Source organism: Lineus longissimus, chromosome 4, assembly GCF_910592395.1.
Source record: "Lineus longissimus chromosome 4, tnLinLong1.2, whole genome shotgun sequence".
Taxonomy (NCBI): Eukaryota; Metazoa; Nemertea; class Pilidiophora; order Heteronemertea; family Lineidae; genus Lineus; species Lineus longissimus.
Genome location: NC_088311.1, coordinates 1,455,019 through 1,476,240, shown reverse-complemented (window position 1 = coordinate 1,476,240; position 21,222 = coordinate 1,455,019). Strand labels below are relative to the sequence as shown.

Sequence of the window (21,222 nt, the reverse complement as noted above, 5' to 3'; positions counted from 1 at the left end):
GCAAGTGGTCATGAGGACGCCTGGTCACTGAAAAAGCTGCTCAGCGTGCTTGTCCCCATGAGACCGTGCCATAAATCATTTACTATACAGCGTTTATGACAAAGAACATGAACTGTCTTTCCTCCATGAGGAACGGTTGCTGCTATACCGACTATTGATGACTTTATCACCACTTGTGAAAGATATAAGAATGCAAGCTGCTGATTTCTCATGTAGACTTGGGCAAATACTTCTTGCCATTTCATAGTTTGGTCTGCATGCTATTGGCGATAGTTGAGAACCAGGGAAAGTATTGTTGATGGATCTATTGAATTTGACTGACAGCTGGCAAGAGGTACATGGAAATGACGGGATAAAGGAAAATCCCGAATAGTAATCATTTCAAGCGGCACCCTGCAGAAACTCTTGAATATCTCTTCGACTCAAAATACCTTTCCAATGGTCGTTTTTGTCAAACAGTCAGTACCAGCCAGTCACCATCGCGAAATGGTACAAGAATGCCAAGAGACCCTTCCATTGCCAACAGAACCCCCTTCAGAAAGTGGCATTTCAACCCAGTCAGTCTTTACTGTTCTGATCCAATCAAGCAGAGGGACAGGTGTGAGACAATATTTAATCATGACCAGTGTGAGAAACGTCTTACCGTTTACTTGTGGATGGCCTGAGGCCTTAGTTGGCGCAAGGTGGCTGATAGCTGGCTACCTGAATACATATTCCGATAGGCAACGCTGGTAGCATGTCTTTTTTATGCATTCAGGTTCTTTCGCTTTGCCCTTCAACTTGGAAAACAAATATTGGCATCAGTAAAAAAAATATTAAGTGCATGTATTACGATCTCAACTGGCGATTTACCACCGCGTTTCTAGGAGAAAGAGAAGTAAGCAAATCGTGAAACAAAACCTTTTGCGGATATTGCCTCCCCGACAATTATGTTTCACCTCGATTCGGGGCAAGCCTCGTGTTACAGCATCCGATTAGGCCATGCGACCGGTGGGTCAGAAAGGGTAATCGGAGCCGGACGGATGCGTCCTACTCCCTGGCGGACAAGGTAAGACAATCACTATCTCTTGTCTCGATGGTCTTGGGAGTGACCAGCAAGAAGGAGGAGCATTGTCACGAGAAAGATTTTCTTAAGTGTATGTATCTGAAGTGTGGGTATGCAAACGATTTTACATTTCCGTTATGAGCTGATACTGGCTCCGGTCTTCATCAATGTCGGAAGTAAAACCGGCGGCAATGGTTACCGAGGAACCATGCATTCAGGCGTTAGTTCGGAAGGGTTAAGGGTAGATTTAATCACTTCATTAATGGTTTGGCGACGTGTTTGCTCCATCCAAACACAAGGCTGTCTATCGCGACGTCTAACACAGAGACCGTCTTGTCAGTAAAACGATTAACCATAACATGGTGGATAAGATGGAGATGGAACGACACCACTGTTGGATGCTCATGGGCGATAATGGTGTTGAAAACATACTTTTCTTACGAGGAAACCGCATTTAGTAGTGGCATGTTTGGGTTGTTGGGGGATTGATGGTCCTCGCCTGAGAATATCACACAGCACGTGATAATCGCCGCAGACGATATTATCTCCAATCTTTCATTGGTTATTTTGAAAGAATCTTAATATGTTATTTCAGCCAGCCTCATGGGTAAGGCGTACCAGTAAAAGGACGCCGCAAACAAAGATGGCAATCCAACAATCATTTTTCTGGCTACCGTACCAAGGCCCCTGGATACTGTTATCAAACCAATAACAGCTTTCACTGTCTTTATATCATTAAAAGAACAGTTCTCGGATTTCTACAGAGTGTAAAAATGATTTTGCTGGCTGAAACTCTTAAACGCCCCAACTGATTTCAATGGATTCTGCTCTTCGTCGTGATCAGAAGGCAGACGAGATTAACCGATGGTTTTGATCAGAGCTGATGAGCTAGTTATATATTGGTTGTCATTCTTTTTGATTGATAACATGATCATAAAGTGACTCATATTGATACAGGGTTCCGACTTGCTTGTTGTATCAAAAAGATAAATAAGCTAATTCGAACTTTTGCCCCAAAGTATCGACATCACAACAAAGAGCCTAGCCTCTCTCTCACCTTTGGAATACACTTAGGTATACAGGAGATGTATCAACCATGAGACGTCCTTTATCTTAGAACTTTTGTAGAACAAACACATCCTCTTATTAGCCCGGTGGGGTGTCTGAATCTCAAACAGACACCAGAAGGCCTGTATTCAGAGACAATCAGGCTGTCAATTTACAGAAAGTAATGTTTGTCGATTTTCTCGTTGCATGATTAGTAAGGCCCGGTTAAAATGGAAGCCGTGTTGATCATTATAAAAAGAATAGAAAGGATGACACCTTGCCTGTTGAAGGCACAGTCAGTGCCAAATGCTTGTATCGGGTCTACGGCCCAAAATATAGTTTAATATCTTAAAAATGTGTCATCCTCTCTATTTTCCTGTTTTAGTAAGCCCATGTCCACTCAAGGAGGACACCGGTAGTGAGTAACGGCGTATAGGCCATGCGAAGAGGTAAGAACCACGGAATGCCTCCAGTCGTAACCTCTTCACCAGAGAATTAAATGACGTTATAAGTGAGAATAAGTGAGAATTCCAATTTATATGATTCACTCACAAAGTCACGAAGAAGCTGGACTCACTTCTCGAAAGTGTACGTCTTCAACATACTTACATCCCGTATGGTCATCAACATCGCCCAAGGAAGTTATCATTCAATTAGTGTTACTATCTCATGTCAGTCTCATGTCATTATACACATCATGGCTAACTATGCTCGCGGATTACCAGGCGTGATGCGAATCACTAAACACACAGCGTTTGTATTTAATGGATTCAACTGTCCGTTGACTGATGACGACTGGACGGGTGGAACCATTCTTGTTAGAACCATACGATAACTGACTGGAACACTATATCATTTTCCGGAGAGAATCATTCTTTAAAAACGCGTGGCTGCCTTTCAGTCATCCTGGCACTAGTGGTTTTCAATGCACTCCGCCTCTCGTGACTGACGCGGGTGTATCAAAAACCTGAGTCTCCGGATCCCTTGTCCCTAGTTGAAATGGCATCGGGCAACATATATGTAGAAAGGTAAAAGTGTGTAAGAAACTACAGCAATCTCATAATCTCCAAAATGGAAAGAGTTGCAGTTGATTTTCAGCTTTAGTTCTATCCTTGGGTTACATTCCTGCGTTTAAACTTAGAGTTACTCAAGGTTTTAAATGATCGTGTTGACCCGGGGAACAAAGAACCTGAGCAGAGAAGTACCCACTGTATGCAACATCGTAGGCTTTGATCTCGTCTATTGGTAAACACGTGGGATTCTGGGGTACTGTCGCTAGTATCAAGAGAGATGTCATCCATCATTCCGATTCATACTCAAACTCTAATAGAGAATAAATTATTTATAAAAACATTGATATTATTATTTGAATGGTAAATGTACCATACAGTAGATGATTGGAGCCCTTGTGTACACATTTTGATCCCCACGAGGAAAGGTTTAGTGTACGAATAATATGATCGCCACGGTACGACCCTGCTCATTTCATACAGGAGGCATTGGTGAAATTTTCATGATGTGATGCTGGCGGCATATTTCATTCCACGTTTGATCAATTTTTAACAATGTAGAGTCAACATTGATCGTTTATTTAATTATTATTCCAAATAAACCTTGAAATTCTCCATGAATATTCCCGAGTCCCAGCCGGCGTGGGTTCTCGGTACTCCTTCGCTCTGGGACTACGTGCATGTCCACACTGTCATGGACTTAAACAGTATGGACTTAAATATGCATGGAATCCGTTGTTGATTTTGTATTGACGAAAACTCCTCTTGGCATTGCGGATTTGGAACTAAAAGCAGTTTGTTTTCTGCTCAAAATGACGAAACATCATCAGCCCGCCAACAAATTTGGCTTTGAAATTGTTCAGAAGCAAGTCTTGTATAGTAGTCCCACCATCACATGGCGGGTCGCCGGGTCCCTTATACACCGGTGGGAGGAAAAAGCCAGCCAGAAAAAGGGGCAACTGCGTGAGAACGTTTTCGTCACTAACGGTCTGCTCGCATCTCGCATCCTCTGACACGAGGCGAATCAAGGCAAAAAGTAGAAATCCATTAAAAATACAAACATGTACATGTACATGTACAGGTGAGTCGAAGAGGCGGTGTTTTTAAAACTGCTTTCTGTTATTTGTAGTAAAAAATCCATGCAGTTTCATCGTATAATCTGGGGTTGCTCGCATTCGCGTTATATATGGACTTTTAACCGCAGCCGATGCAGGCAGGCGTGAATCAGGTGAAAGATCCTGGGCGTTGATCCGGTTAAAGAGAGGTTAGAAGGGCGACAGGGACTCAGTGCGCATGGGGGTCCAGGATATCAGGACTTGCTGCATAAGAGCGTTGGTGGAAGCCATGGCATTTAATAGTGATTGTCTAAAAGTGTTGTCCCAACCCAGGCCAAAAAGGCGATTCCCACAACTTTAAAGATTGTTTGCTTACATTCATCTTGACTGATGTATCGCTGAAAAAGATGCCTTCGTTCCATTATAGTCAGGCTAATGCGCCAGAAAAAGCATAGAATGGATGGTGAAACTGCTTGTTGGAGGTTCTGGTGTTGTTGTTTTTTTTTGCAAAAGTGCAAAGAGGCAAGAAACAATAGTATCTGAGAGTGACTAGTGGAATGTGTGGCTGTTTCATTTATTATCGACCAAACCTCCTGAGGCGAATGGTAATTCACGTTGAAAGCAGTGAATCGCTGATGTGTCTTCTGTTCCACGGACTTTCATCGTGAAACCATGACATTTGCAAACCTGCCCACGGGACTTGCTCAGGAAAGTTTTCTACCATTGACATTTGATTAAGCAGCCCAACAGTTTGGGCTCCACAGGCAAAAGTTTCGTCATCTATGATGGTGATTATGATACATTCCACCATTAGCCATCCCAATGGTTCTCCGCCATTAAATCGTTAATACTGGATACACATGGTCGTATCTACCATGAGCTCATCATTGATTCAATGATGAAATATGTTTGCTTCTTTGTGAAGAACACTGATCAAATGTGGTTATTGGCAACACTGAATTTACGTTTCAGGCGGCACTTGTCATTGCCAGGAAGTTGGTACTTCGTACGGGTACAAGACGGGCTCTCACGCTTCGACCGGTTTGGCGCAAATAGAGCAGTTTGTAATGCAGTAACAAATGGGTTAAGATATCTATCTCGCGATGACTTATCCGTCTTCATTTGTCATTGGAGATATCAACCGAGGGATTTGCCGAAGAACAAATAATCTAAAGATAAAGCAACCAGCTGGTCTGTTTCTGCAGTGTCTGTTTTCGTGCTATGTTCATTTTCCTTCTCGTTTCCTCGAAGAATTCGTTGAAAACCCGCTTATAGAAAAATTCTGACAAGCAAAGATAAGACAACATATTGAGAGAAAGAATGAGACGAAGACGATATTGGCTCGGCATGTAGGCTGTATATCTAAGAGACGATGGTTATTCCACCAAGAAAAGTCCGCAAGCTCAAGATTAGAAGAACATGGAAAGAAAATATGTTTATTTATCTTCGGTTATCATAAGGTGTACATGGGCGAACAATGGGTATAATGATACGCGAATGAGTGACATAGTTACCTTCACATCACACAAACAGCAATCTAGACTAAAAGAAATTAACAGGAGTTCTTAAAATTTTATTAGTCTTTGAACAGCTTACAATATTGACACCACCGTTTTGGCATCTTTCTGCATGACTGCCCATTCATCGTACTGGAAGCAGCAGCCAGAAATTAACAAAACGGCAGATGGTCTCAGCGTAAAAATCTAATTTACACATTTCTTTACATTTCGCGCCGGAATAAAAGACATATGCTGACAAATCCGACACAAGTTTTAGGTTTGATGCAGAAATAGCCTACTGATCTTCAACGCTCATACATATTATCAGGACAGCAGTGTCTAGTGTGGATCGACAATAATGGATCCAAGTCTCTGTGATCGGATTCGGTCACAGTCATGACAGCGTTGGTCGTGGTAAAGATATACAACGAATCTGACAAATACAGTCAATGCTCTTGCCTCCCTAAACGTCTTCAACCACGTTCAAGTGCCTTGAATGTTCTTTCCGGCTATCTCGGCTGGCAGAGGTAAATGATTTCTCCTTCAGCAGTGCGGCTGGTCATGAAGGAGTGAAATTCCGCCCTAACCTTGGGCCAAAGCACCTAAGGTTTGGGCCAACACCTCCACCGCATAGAGACCACTTGGCCATGCAGTGCAGTGTTGATTGCTTGACCACGGGCGACGCACTCACAGTTTGGAAGTTGTGGTTCTCAGCACATTAACCTCTAGACGCACACACCAGATAACGAAGATGGATATTGATATTAGATCGGCCAATGATGAGCATCAATTAGGAACCAGGGGCAGCCATATTTGATGGTTTCGAGCCATAATGAATGCTATTGAAATGAAGCGGGTATATCACACCCTTGGTACCACACTGAGGACATAGAGCCGATCACTGCTGGCAAAATGCATATAACTAAAATCAAATATATATACATTCTTGATAACATCCATGGGACACGTGGTGACACTGGGGTTGCACTCATGCGATGTTCACTCGTGGCGAACGTTGGGACAAAGTTTTGCTGTACGTTGGTGTAAAGGTGGAACTATCGTGACTCCGTTATCCAAATCACGCTGGTGATGTATTGCAATAAGTACATGTACATGTACATGTACATGGTTTCACCTCAAAGTTCAGGCTGCATGGTAAATCTGATACCGTCCTAGGTACAACAAAATATTTCAGATGGTTTGTTTTAGTCTACTTATGAACAATCTTTTATTGCAATAATCGCACTTGGTGATTTTGATAGTTAAGTCACAATAGTTTTGCCTTGAAAGGATTTGTTGTCGGGAACTCGGCGTTGTCAAGAAATAGATTAGGAGACACGAGATTGTTAGTAGAAGGCAAAGTGTTGCGAAACCTGTTGTATTATAATAATCCATGTTAAAGGGCCACTAAAGCAGAATCTACTGGCGTCTTTCGTCTTTGACTTCCAATGGAGTCGAGCAGAAAACAACACTGTATTTTGCGTCTGATCGCATTCCAAATTAACCTCGTGCGAATAGTTTTCGAACTTTGAAACACGTGTCATTATAGGATTTGTTGGTTTGAAAACCGAGTCGTTTCAGAGATGTTTTTCTGATGTCTCATCTGCGCAGCAGGGTGCGCAGTTATCAATTATTGATGGGGTTAACAACATTTAGTTAAAATATAAATGTTAATTACAATAATGGAGAGTGTTATTTGTTTTAGTAGTATTATTTTCTACTTCGCCAACATTGGAAACAAAAATTCGTCTCATGCGAACAACGTTATCCTACAATCACAGATGTGTCTGATCCATGCCGTTCTCATGTCTATATCAGGGCTCATCGCCCTCTCAGATGATCACTCAATTTCTACACAAGTTTTATAAAGTTTTCTCCAGTTGGACTTTTATCCCTGAAGTCCTGAGAAGAGGGATAAGGCGGGGCCTTTGTTCGTATCAGGATAACATTCGAGAGCACACTCGTGATGCTGTTGTTTACATGCTCCAAATCCGGAACGAGACCGCGCCAGTCGTCCGCATTCCACGAAGTCGGGGACGCACCTGTTGATGTAGCAATCTGCAAAATAGAGAAAGGATTATCCTGACACACCTCAAATGTTAACAATATGACCACAATGACTCAGCAAGTCTATAATTAGAGTATTGGAAGTAACACAAAACAAATTTCAAATCTTTCCATTTTAATGAAATGTACATTTATAGCTGCCTTGCTTTTAGCATGAAAGTGAATTAAAGTGCCAAACCTATAGAATTCAATGTTTAGGCCATGGGCAAATTACTCATAAAAAGAGAATTGATTCCAAAGTGTAAACTTAAATTAAACGCATTAAAATTTGTTTTCATTAAAACTGCGGAATTTGCATTGATTTTCAGGTATTTTTCCATTTATAACTGATAACACTGTTTTAAGAATATAACATGAAGACAAAGAATGCATTAGCGGGTTTTTTTCAAAATGCTCTGAGGTTGCTCATCATTGTTGCCCAAAACCTGTTTTTCAAAACCTCAAATCTTCAATTCTGAGAGTGCACCTTACAATTAGCTTATATTCATATGTAATAGCTAGCTATAAATGGATGGAATTGTGTGGAACAGGTTGCTTTTTTCGCTTTAGATATTCAACGCTTGGCCTACATCCACCTGGAGCGTTTTTCTTCCTCCTTCATCATAGCATCAGTCGTTTGACGCCTTTATTTTTCTGGCCACCTGCCTGCTACAAGTGCCCCTCATCATTCGATAGAGCAGCAAAGAGGCTAATCGCATGCTCCAAAGCCAGCTATTCGCATGCTCCATGTCCTTTGTGGCGGGCGTTTTGACCTTGAAACATAATCCATTTCAGACTCTTTAAGAGGGGTTTTAGATAGCTACAGTGTCGCATCGAAAAAAACCACTTCTTTCTATGAAATCATGGGCAAATATCAGCGCGAACTGTCTACCAAACGTGTTCAACGAGACACGCAAATTATGATGGTTTCCTCCAAATATTCCACCAACTGCCTTTGTTCTTATCAAAGTGGCTGTAGTTGAATGGTGAAGAGGAGGAAGTCATGGTTGTTTACATACTATGGATAAATAAATGATTTGCCAATTCTTACCTATTCTGTGAGCTTGTGATAAACAAGGCTGCTCTGAGTTTTCCCCGTCCATCCTTTCACCTGAAAAACAAAGTAAAAGACGATATCAACCATAGGTCATTACACCAGTGTTTTGTTTCGCCTGGATCCCCATTTTCCTTCTTCCAGACGCTATCCTGATTCCAATCCAGCTGACAGAGCCAGCAAAAGACGTAACGATTCCGATCCCTCGTTTCTCGTTTGGTATGATCTCGCGAGACTAGAGCGTCCTGAGTCCTGCATACTCGGGTAGCCTAGACTCCTGCGCAGTCGCAAAACTGTACGGCGTTGCTTGGACCTTACATTGAAAGTCTGATTTTCGGCACATTATATCCTTCGTTTTTCATGAACTTTCTATGGTGTTGTGAGGTGAAATTCTGTGCTATTTACTGAAAAATGTTTGACCTATAAGATCATGATATCGTGTTCTTACCTGATAAATCCGCTAAGGCTGGGTCGGATTTCTTGCTCCACCATGCTGAAAAGAGATGAAAATAACCATTGTATTTCCCAAGTAATTTATATAAAAGATTGAAAACTACCCGTAGGAATGAAGCGGCTGTTTGAGCAGGTAAGCCATGGGCCGTCAGTCACTCTCAATGTTCCCAAAACTCAGTATTCTTAAATGGGACTCTCATCAGCAGTTCAACGAGGAAGAGGTCCTTTGAGAGATTGGGGCAGTCCTTCGAGTAACAAGCCCGTTCTCAAAAGACAGATAACGACGGCGATGCGACGCAATAACCTTGCTCATTGCTGGCTTGTAAAATGTCGCGATCGGACATGGATCAGAAACCCGATTGCGAGAGAACATTGTTTACGCTGAGAGACAACCCCCTCTGTCAAAACATCCGTTGTCCCCATCAAAAATGAATAGCAGCTTTGTTTATAGAGTATTGAATTCGGATCAGAATTATGGCATTTATTTTGTCATTTGTTACTGGAGGCGATTTCAGCACTTAAACCTACCAAGACGATGTACCGAATTTACGCCCGTGGGGCTGGAAATTGTGGCTTTTTATCCACTGTTTTTAAAAGCTGATAACAATATTGTCATAAACCAGTTAAGTGCTTGTTCTGCGCCGAATTGATATGTGTGTTGTTATCCTTAATATTTATAGTTCTTTCTTTCTAATACGGAATATCAAACTCATTCTTGCGAAATGAATGTCTATATCGAGAAAAAAACCAAACATAAAATTTGATAATGTTTTTGCTACGATTCTTCGCTTAGTATACATCTGTAATCAATAACCCCACGCGTCAAGACGTTTATACTTTGGGTTGTGGATAGGTTTTCAGGGGTATGTTTTTTCGCTAGCGTTTTTGGTCGGGTTCCATATTTCACTGGTGATTTCAATCATATGTTACACAGCTACAAGACGGTCCAATGGGTGGGAAACTACCTGTCTTTTTGTATAAAACAAGGAGGGGAAACTATCAGAAGCTCTCATCCAGAAGGCTCAAGTTCTATTTCCGGTGTCGCCGGGAAAGCTAGATTGCGGCTCATTCAGCCTGTAGTCCCAAGCCGTTGTGCGCCTCCGCAGTCTCCTGACGCAAGGTTGGAATATAGCTACGATTACCACTCTGATATATCTGTCCCCCGCACGCATCGTCATTGTCTATCTATCTAACAGGTACGATACACTAATTGAAGACACAGGAAAATCAACGTTACAAATGTTTTGCCAAAGCCATTTACAGGTTATGTGTTTCCTGCCTGTCGAACGGAACAATCAGTCACGTCCTGCCCAGGATGTGTCACGCTGGGTGATATGGACATCACAGGGACGGGCGACAAAAAGGATAGACATTTAATTGTCGCTTGTGCTGAATCAGTCTCTATGCAAGTGCATCCGATTACGTGCATGCCAGTAAATGTGTTCGGTTATTGAGCGAACAGACTGAATTTTAGGGCAAATCGAACCTCCAACAGACTCTGAATGTCCAACAATTGGCAGAGTATAGCATGGATGGATAGTTATAGTAAATAGTTCAATGTAATGTACACTGGATATAAAGTTATTCTCCACATCACGAAAACCTCGAATAATTCGGAAATCCTTCAGTCAGGATTACTGCAGTTGAGTCCATATTAATGACGGACCTCTGTTCACCAACAAAGCATACTCTTTGGTCAACAAGTAATCCCATATGGTCTAGTGGTTAGGATTTCTGGCTCTCACCCAGGAGGCCCGGGTTCGATTCCCTGTGTGGGAACGCTTCTTTTGCATTGCATTTCTTCAGTAAGTGTCCTCTTGGAGGAAAAAAACTTGAAAATGCTTTTTGGGCTGTTTGTGTTTACGACGAGAAGGCTCTTGGCAAACACCTTATTTCCTCTTTTTTTTCCTCAATTTTGAACGATGTGAAATGTCTCGGTCATTCCGAAGAAGGTAAGCAACGACGAGGGCGTTTTATTGGCCTCTTGGAACGGCGTTGAGCCGTCAGAGACCGAGATGTAAGAAAAATATGGCGATGTTATGATGGATGAGTTTGATTTTGCCTCATAATCTGTACAATACAAATTTGTTACGGTGGTTCAATAAGTTAACCTCACTAATGGAACTTTCGCTGACCAAGCCTTTTTTATGACAGATGCTGCCGCAAGCAGAGCTTCATGATGTCCGTTTGAGTAATTAATTAGCTGTCGCTTGCATCCCCTCACGATTACGTTCGATAAGTTATGGCTTTTATGACCCCAGGCCAATAGATAGTAACTGCAAGCTTGTGCGCTCGTTACAAAACATCGGATATGCTTTTCAATGGGCGTAAAGCTAATCCACGCCATGTCAACGTTAAACCTAATCAACCGTTTCCCCGTTTCGATGGAAGCGAATCTAATCTATCTGCTACAGTTTCAACGTTTCAATGAAAGACCAAACAAAGCTCGATTGCGGATTCCCAGGAAGGAACTTGCTTTGACTATTTGTGGGAGTATCATCGTGTATCATATAGCCTCCCTATCAAAGGATCGGCACCTTATATATTATTCAGAAATATCGGCATCTGGCTACCGGTACCACTTATCGCACCCGGCCCTCGAGTGTGAATCGAGGACGAAAACAAGTCGGCCCAACCCGAACATGGAGAAAGTATCAAAATCTCGGGCTTGATCTTACGCCCTTTTGATCTTACGATGACCACTTAGATGAACAAAAAATGATGCCAATATTTACGACAATATACTGACTTGCCGCGCGGTTTTCGCTGTCAATGGCTTTATTGCTCCTTCTCGTCGATGCAGCGGGTCGAGTTTGCTTACACTCAATACTCGCGCATGCGAACTAAATATTCATTGAGTTCTGTTATGTCCCCGCGTTATTCTTTTGCGACTTCTTGACGTTTATTTATTAAACCGGCATAGGTATAATCATAAATCACAGCATCACAGAGGCAATAAAATAGTTTGTTGCCCTTGAAACATGAGTCTTTCTTGGCAGTCTTTCTCACCAATTACCAAATGCCCGGTCATGAAGACGGTATCGAGAGGGGTTTACCTTTTAGTAGATTATCACGCCTCCAAATGCCGATGGATACAAAAAAACCTCGCCAGCGGAGTCAAAAAATGCCGGGTTACGAGACAACCGTGACCGCATGTCTCTTATTGAATGGTTTATTGACATTTTGATTGTGCCTGTGATGGTTAACCGTTATCCTGATACGTCAAGTGTGGGGTTTAATGGCATTCAGCAAAGTTTAAGTCCATTCGTTCTGTCGATTGTTCTGCACCCTTCAAACATTTCATGAGTTTACGTAAATGCTTCGACAAAGGTTACAAGCTTTAAAATGTGTTTGAATTAAACTGAATTTGATTGATGAATGACACTGAGGTAAAGGCCACAACGATCAAAACCAATCCCTTATTACCCGACGAACTGATGCTAGAGCGCGTGGGAGGGGACACCACTATTTCCTCGTCCGATTATCTCATTACTTCCTTGGTCAACTACCACTAAAAATGTCATCCGGTTTACAGGCCCGACTCCAAGGATACCGACCATAAGTTGATGCGATGCGGTTAAACATTGTCAAATGAACTGCAAAATGGCTTAAAAATTCAATGGTGGTCTCGCCTCGAGTCGTAATTCGTGAGTGAAACGGAACATCACTATTAGCTCAGCAAAAAACACGGCAAAACGATCTACGATTGTTCATCTCAAGACAGCGTCAAACGCGTACAATATGCATATCAGGTTATAGCGGATCAGAATCTTTCTATAGTCATCGAGCGGATATAGGTTGCACCGAATTGACGCAATTCCCATTGCTGAATTATTAAGGTTTCTCCTCGTAAGCTATTCTTGGGTAACTTGCAACAAGGAGGGGATATTCGATTCACCATTCATACTGAGATTGAACGCCTTATTTCTAATTACTCTAGAAGTGATTTTCAATGACGAACTCTAGCTAGAGAATGGTGCCACATCCACGCATCACGTATTTATGAAGTTAATCGCACAGTGAAACATGAACCTAGTTCCTGCACTGACATGCCAACAATACCCATCCCATCACCTCAATTTCGACATGTCCCCATCGTTTTTGACAAGGCCAGTTTTTTTCTGCGGTCCACCAGTGTGTGGTTGTTCCAGCGATACCACCTGGTTACAACTCGCCACACGCAGCGAGTGCATCAAGCTGTCATGTTCGACACTGACACTAATTTCTCTATCTCTGTTTGATGCTAATAGTCAGTAGTGAAGGCAATAAGGTAATCAATAGATAACACACAGATTGACAGGAAAGTGCACCAGTCGACACGATGAGTTTCCGGGGCGAGCCTTGCCCGTAGACAGGCTTTGGGAGGTGAGGCTACGTTCACAGATCCATTATCACTCAGTCCATTTCTTCTTTTTCGTCTCTTTCGTCTTCTTTATTTGCAATTGCTCTTGTTAGCGTTCATTTCGGGTGGACAATACGGCTGTGCACCTCAGCCAATTGCCTAGACATGCTCGAGGCTCTGTCTCCGTGACAGAATGATTGTCCCGTTGACGTAAGCTGACAAGGTTGGACGCTTCCTCGGTGCAGTCTAAGGCTGAACACGCACGCAGTTGAAGAGGATAACTTTTCTGACGACGAGGCGACTTGGGAACATACAAAGAGTGGCCAGAAATATGATAAAAAGTACTCACCATTTCTTTTGTTGAGTATTTCATTAACCATTTCTTCGTTATCAGGTAACGGACTACCTCGGGCATCTGAAACGACAAATGGGAAAATAGGATATCATGTTGAAATTTTTGCAATTAGGGGGGTGGGGTGGGGGCGGCCATAAACCGTGAGACAAATGATTTAGGAACAGCGGTTGCATTTTGTGGCAAAATTTAATCACGCAAACCGTAACAGAGTTCTTCATTCTCCTTAAAACCGCCGGGGAACTGGTTGAAACGTGGCAGCCTCTACATACTAACTGAAGCGATCCAAAATGCCCAAGAGTTGAATCCACCTATTCGCTAGTTAAAAGCCTTATTTTGTCTCCTTTCTCAACAGGTTGTAATAGTATTCTCAATCCGGTTATATTGTACTTGTGTATTGCAGTGAAATCTATTTTCGCAAATGTCTTAATTGTATCTGTTTACATCCTACAAGAGTATACTTTCTCTTTCTCTCTTTAAACCACTGCTGCTTATTTTGATGTTAAGGATGGCCAATCTCAGTTAGCGGGCTAGCCTAAACACTCGTTGGCATCCTTGAGGAGCGTGATCAGGATTTCTAATTCCATTACAACAGCCTAACGGTACTAATCCCATTATCGTATCACTCCCGATAACTGTCATGATGGTGCTAGGGTTGGTGAAACATTGAGGGAAACATGGTGTGCGTGACATAATGCACGATTACGAAAAACTACCGATACTGAAAGGTTTCAATTGAAGATGTAACATATTGTCGAAAATGATTGAAACATGAGCTGTGATGCCTGTAATTGTTTTTTTGGAAAGATAAGTTCACAACTTACAAGGCTACATATCATGCTGTCGTAATGTTGGTTGGGGGTCAACGATGTATACAATTATTTCTCATGCATTGTGTTTTTCTATCTCGGAAGCAGGGTTTGGAAGTAATCGACTATTATTACGTGGGATGCCGTTCACAGCAAACCTTTGTTGTAAGAATGACCAACATCCATCCCTATATTCGTCGAAAGATGCGATGAAAACCCCGTATATTTCACTTCCATTGTTTACGAGTCTTTCGATACCTGGCTTGTTCTTCCTGTCTACCTGTGTCCCGCTTGTCAACAAAGTCCTTCACTTCAGCCTTTGGAAGCTTGGTTTGTTTTCTTGCACTACAATTCAGTTGACACACTGCGACAGATTCCTAACTGTTTGCCATTTCAGAACCAACAATGATCAGAGAGGTGCGCCAGCGTCTTGCTGAAAAAGGCCTTTGGGTTTCGTTGATGAAAGGACCCAGTTTGACCGGAATGTCACTCACCTCCTATTTGGTTGGGTTTATATAGGGTTCGCTTTGTCACTGTTTACGTCTCACTTGTCACGAGTCAACTGACTCAGGCTTGAAAACACGACGTGGGCGTGAAAGGTGACATCGCGAATCGTATGTAGCCCGCTCTTGTCACGCATGGAAATTTAACAGTGACACGTTACGCGTGAAACGTGATATCTATAAACTGTATAACCTTGGCACGTATCACATCAAACACTCATAGGACAGTGGTAACACAGTGTTTAATGGATGCTCACCATGAGTTAAGTAAACCATATAATATGGTTTAATCTAAATACGTGGACTGACTCGTCTAATCATGTTCATATTTATCACGAGAGCTTTTTGATGACAATTTATTAGAATTCCATTAAAAAGCCGGCTAGTACTTTATTTCAAATCTTCAATGAAATCTACGATGACACATATGATTACAGCGTACTAGTTGCTCAAATTTTATTGCGCGTTAACAGTAATGAACAGAATTCAGCTGAATACAAAATACTTGGCTCTTCTGTGGAAGATGGGCGAGTGACTTTCAATAAGGACCGGTGTAATGTTTTTGAGTGTTTCTGTTTTTGAGTGTTTCCCCTCATTGTTTGGGAACGCTCAAAAATAGATTGACGAGTTTTTCTGTGTATCCTCCCTATTGAAAAGTCATGGTCTCTCTAGCTGCCTATTGTTTGGAAACACTGACACATGGGAAACAACCACAGATGTTACACCGGCACATCATGCCCATCTCTTATGTTAACAAGAACAGGTAGAGTTATCCACTTGTACTTCGCCGTTTTGTTCAGTATAAGATGTACATCTAAGCTATCTTCTATTCAATACTCCTGGTAACTTGCTAATAACACACATATCTACAGCATGACCATGGCAACTTTGATACAAAACAAAATTCTCTTGCAGCGCATATTCTTTGCGTCATCGTGCCATCCCTCAAACACCTGCACGTGACTTCGCACACGTTTTCCAATTTACTGGTCGTTTTTTATCCCTTGCAATATTACATAGGAACGTATTCCACAACACACACATGTGTCTCTGTTAATTAACTCTATCACCGTGTAACACGTACGAACGTACATCTTTTTTCTGTCATGTCAGCAGGGTGTTTGTACCACACGTGGGCCGGGTATTGGTGCGGTCGGGTTAATCAGTTGGGAACTTACTCCGTCCATTTGATGTCATGCAGTAAACGTCTGTCAGAGTCAGAATGTCTTTTTAAACATTAGCACAATACCGAAACCTACCCATGAGATCATCTCACAGATGACGAAGGCAGGTATGATTAGGATCAAACCTGACACTGTAAAGGGGGTAATAAAACATGGTTTAGAGAAGAGAGTGCCTGTTAAATTCACATTATTAAATGAGGTTTAACATGAAAGGTTGTAGTAAATGACAATAAGTGGCCTTCTCTTCAGTGAGTGTTCCGCTTTGAGCGTTCTTCGTAATGTTCATTTCGGTACTAAGTATTTTCTAAAACGCATCATCCCGACGGAAATCAGCTAAAACCATCACAGTGGGATTCAGCTCTCATTGACAATGTTGTGAGCGTTTAAATGGCATGTCAACCCATTAATCGAAAATTCTGCAGAAGACGGAAAGAATGCCAACCTACTACTGCATGGTTGGAATTTCCGAGACAATGCCGGAGTCAATCGAGCCTGCCAAAGAGAGAGAGACAGGCATAGAGGACATTATGAATCTAATTCGTTATCGACCATGATTAATCAGCCAGCCATCACTAGAAAAGTACATAATGTCTTCACTACATGTATAGGATGGTGTACCCGTGTCGTAATCCACCCACAACTAATTCAGTCAATCACGAGAGAATCAGAATGATGTATTTGTAACAGAGATGTCATCCGGTTATCATGTTGGCTGCAGGGTTATGTTGAGAGTGAGTAAACTTTCGTGAGTGATTGTCAGACGGATATGGAGTAGTGGGAGCAAATCTGAAGTATGAAAAAATTTCAAAGTCCAAATATTTTTGTTACTTGTTTTTTTCTGCTCAAAATTAAGAAACATCATCAGCCCCCAAACAATTTTGTCTTTGAAAATTTTTCAGAATTTTGAACTTTTGAAAAAATTCTACTCTGAAGGATGAACAAATTTTTCAAATATTTTTTTCACTTTTTGTCATTGGTCAAGAAAGGAATTTGTTTCGTTTGTGTTCCCGGTACGATGATGGGCGATGCGAGTCTGCACTCGCAAATTGAGCCCCGATCGACCGGTCGTGATCATAAATAGAACCGAGAGCAAGCCACTGCAAGCGGGCGGCCGTGTCAACTTCATGACGATGAAAAACTGTCATCTCGCAGAAAAAGATGTATCATCATGCAGGTGATTTCCCTTGATGCTATTTTACTAGAATCCCATAGCCCATTGAAATAAGCTCCGATAGAGGAATGGGGTTGTCGATCTAAGAATCCCATCGCAATGCACTTGCATCCCTACATGTCCGACTTGAAGATTGTCCCACTGATAAACTCATTACCCGAGTCGGACGAAACTCAGAGACCTTGTGGCCATATTTCTTTCTCATTACCGAGCAGCTGTTCACCAGGAAAAAGTCTACGATTCCTAATGTAACGTATCCTGATGACATGACATTATTTTTGCTCCCACGAAATAAGAGTTTGATTTTCAATCGCTGAACATTCTACAGCTGTTTGATGATAACATTGTAGGAACTTTGCGCGGTGAGCTTTTCTGACAACTAGTATTAACCGGTCAAAGCTACGGTGACTAATGTATAACGAAGATCCAGCACGTCGTTCAACAGACAGTCGGGCGAACGCCAATTGGCTGCTTTGTAGCACTTAAAGAGACAGTTGACTAAACGTAGTTACACAACGTTGGGGCGAAGATGCTGATCATTGACCTTCAGCAAGCTTTCGCGCATAATGTCAGTACTCTATTGGCATTAACCGCACAGCTCGCTTTCTGTGTCTCTTCCAACTATCAGCGTTACTGAATTGCTGCGTCAAAACCTTCTCATTGTTCAATTTTAGATATGAACTTTCAGAACTATAACCTACTGCCATTAAAAACTGTTTCTGTAACTGAAACGGCTACTACTTATAAGTACGATACACCGCTGATGAATACGTTTGATTCCAAGGAACACCTTTGCAACACCCTTAGCAGCAAGTTACAAATAGGCTGCTTTTGCTCTAGTTCAGATCAGACGGACTCCCGGGATGTTATCTCGTCTGTGTGCCGTAATTACCCAATGATAGAGCAAGGCGGACACGCAAAGGACACTGCCATAGCTGATGCGGTTAAAGGATATGTCAGGGTGTGCTTCTGTACCGGCGGAGGATCATCTCGTGTAGTGTCGATAATTGGTGATGGTAAAAAGTGGGAGGTGAGGTTGGCAGTGGTAACGATTTGGCTCTTTTGAGTCGCCTTCTTTGACGTGGTTATTGCTAGAACAGGTGCCCTTGATGTGACACTACCTACGACATATCTGCGTTGGTGATATCGCAAAGGAGAATTTGGGCCGATATCGGAAAGCGCCACCCCGAAGATTACGCTTTCTTGTATTTGCTCTGATTTAGGGATAGGCCACAGTCGTAGTGATTGTTTGTGTTCGGTAAGAAGCCCATAGCGGAAGTTGCCAGCTGGACATCAGTTCGTGTAGCAGCTGCAACTTCAATCTGGATCTAAAGCCTCCAACGTTATAACAGCAACTGTTATACTCTGTATACATGAGCTACTCATTTATCCGCAGCCAGGTGCTCTTTAGTCTCTTATGTCCCGATTCAAAGCAATACGTTTCCTTAATTCGACGATTCAAATCCTAATGAAACGCCCTCAGATCAACCGATCAGCTTTGTCAACAAAGAACAAGTGCATTATCAACTTAATCACTTGCAATGTTGTCTAAAGATCTCATTTCGCTTACTTCTCTCTCCCCATTTCTGATACAAAGACATCGAAAATGACCAATTACTTCCCTTGCTTTGAAATGTTCAAGACAGAAGTTTAGGAAGAGTAGAAAATCCCCCTCAACATACTCAATAATTCCAGCTGTCTTATCGGCTCTTTTAGGCTCACTTTTTCGTGCAGGTATCTGAGCGAAAGAAAAAGGTATTCAAGCCTCAAAGGAAGGATACCAAACTCTATTAAACAAAAAACAATGAATATGACGTGGAACCAAATAACAAGAAGGACACAAAACGAGCAACGAAATCAAGAGGTGATCATGTCACCTGTAAAAGGTGGACGATCAAACTTCTGTAGCCTAAATCGACACAACACGCGGTTGAAACAAGAACTGGCTCTTTTTCTGACCATGACAATGCGGTCCACCGTTTCGATTTCCTTATGATGTTGATGCGATAGGGTTTGGTCAGTCCTGTACCAAGTCACCACCATTCTGCCGAATCATTATCTGCAGGGATTATTCAAATGTAATAGCTACATTTTACCTGCGGCTACAAAACTAATGACTGCAGTGTCATCGCATCCCGATTGAAGGTCAGTCGTAAGATCATCTGAGGCAAAGATCGGAATGGTGGATCCCCGCTATACACGCATTGGATTCTGTTCTACACCGTGCGCTATTGGTTTGAAAAGTTCAACTCTGCATCATTTTTGTTAATCTGATGTTGCAAAGTACTGATTATGTTCTTTTTGGACTCTAAGCATCATTAGTAATGAGCAAATGAATGGATTCACTATGAACCCGGTCAGATAAACCGTCTTTGAAAAGAACAACATCCAACGCTTATGACAGATCAAAACCATCGACTGAAATTGATCGTGTCAGAACCGTACGCCTACAAGATCTGCAGTTATTAATGAACCCCCGCAGCCTTAAACTTCCTCGTCAATTTTTATCCGAAGTCCCTTTTTAACAGGTTCGTATTAAGAATAACATCAAGTAAGTATGTGTTGGTAGCCCACGGCCTTGCGTCTGTAATAGCCATCAGTAATTACACCAATTACGGAACGTAACTCGTATTTCCCTTGAAGTTCGCCAAGAAATTGTCATGCGGGTTACTGGTATGCTAAAAGTGTCAGGATAACAAGTAATTTAAATAACACAACCCGCGGTGGGTCTAGGATTAACAGTCAAGGCACTATAAACCGAATTGTTTTGTCTAAAGAGAATCATAGCTTTCATTCAGCCTCTCAGTTTCTTATGGTTGTTCGAATCGCAGTCACTGGAAGGACATTTGTGAAACACTTCAAATAATTTCCGGTGCACCAACGAAATACTAGTACAGGTCGATCAGTCATCATTGAAACGATGGTCCCTGTGCTTTAGACCAACTTGTTCTTGGTCAATGTTGGAAGTTACGTGACGTAGAGGGAAAAAGTGGCAGATTCGATCAAACGGACTCAATCTGAACCTCAACGGAGCCAGTCTTTAGAACACGTCACGCTCACGGTGTCCCAGCAACCACCCAACACCAGGGTTAGGGAAGGTGATTGACGCTTCCTACCTCAGTGTAATTACCATCTCTGCCGTCCTTCCCCACAATGGGCAACAAGTACCATTCTAATGATTCCTGTTGAATCGAAGACGGAATTGCTCAAGGCACGATTGTGGAAATTCACAATTATCTCAGATTTATTGTGCGGTCATTTCTGCTCATGGCGATTGTGATAGATTCCAGGCTTTTGCATTTGGAAAGGAACACACCCTCTTCGTGGCATAAGATATTTCTATTGGTGGTCTCTTAAGTCAGGTACATGTATATGCTCCTTCGATATCCTCATATCGATCATTTTCAAGATGTGAGTGGAGACGGTCACTCTATGTCGGTTGAGGAAATGATCTGTCTTTACAGGAAATCATCAGTCTTCCCGGACCGAAAGAATCCACTGGGCGAAGTATGTGGGAGTTCACAACGATCTCACCACGAGGATTACTGCATAACTGAGTGACCCTCATCACAGTTTGAAACACTAATACGTGCTGCGTGCGGCGATCAGTTCACAATCAAATGTGTGAGGAAAAATCCGATTCATGAAGCCG

The 21,222-nt window shown here is 42.1% G+C and overlaps 1 protein-coding gene and 1 non-coding gene across 2 annotated transcripts in view; one reads left to right on the top strand and one right to left on the bottom strand.

Moving 5' to 3' along the window:
* Positions 1-5,566: 5,566 nt before the first annotated feature.
* LOC135485945 (uncharacterized) overlaps positions 5,567-21,222 on the bottom strand; it is a 48,319-nt gene continuing 32,663 nt past the window's right edge. Inside the window, exons 3-6 of the mRNA XM_064768357.1 lie at positions 13,901-13,966; positions 9,205-9,249; positions 8,754-8,813; positions 5,567-7,714 (exon numbers count right to left, since the gene is read on the bottom strand). Of these exons, the coding sequence (XP_064624427.1) occupies positions 7,545-7,714; positions 8,754-8,813; positions 9,205-9,249; positions 13,901-13,966 (341 nt within the window). The 3' untranslated portion in view covers positions 5,567-7,544. The remainder of the gene's footprint in view (positions 7,715-8,753; positions 8,814-9,204; positions 9,250-13,900; positions 13,967-21,222) is intronic.
* Positions 10,917-10,988, top strand: Trnae-cuc (transfer RNA glutamic acid (anticodon CUC)). The gene has a single exon. It is a non-coding gene; the product is annotated as a tRNA-Glu (tRNA).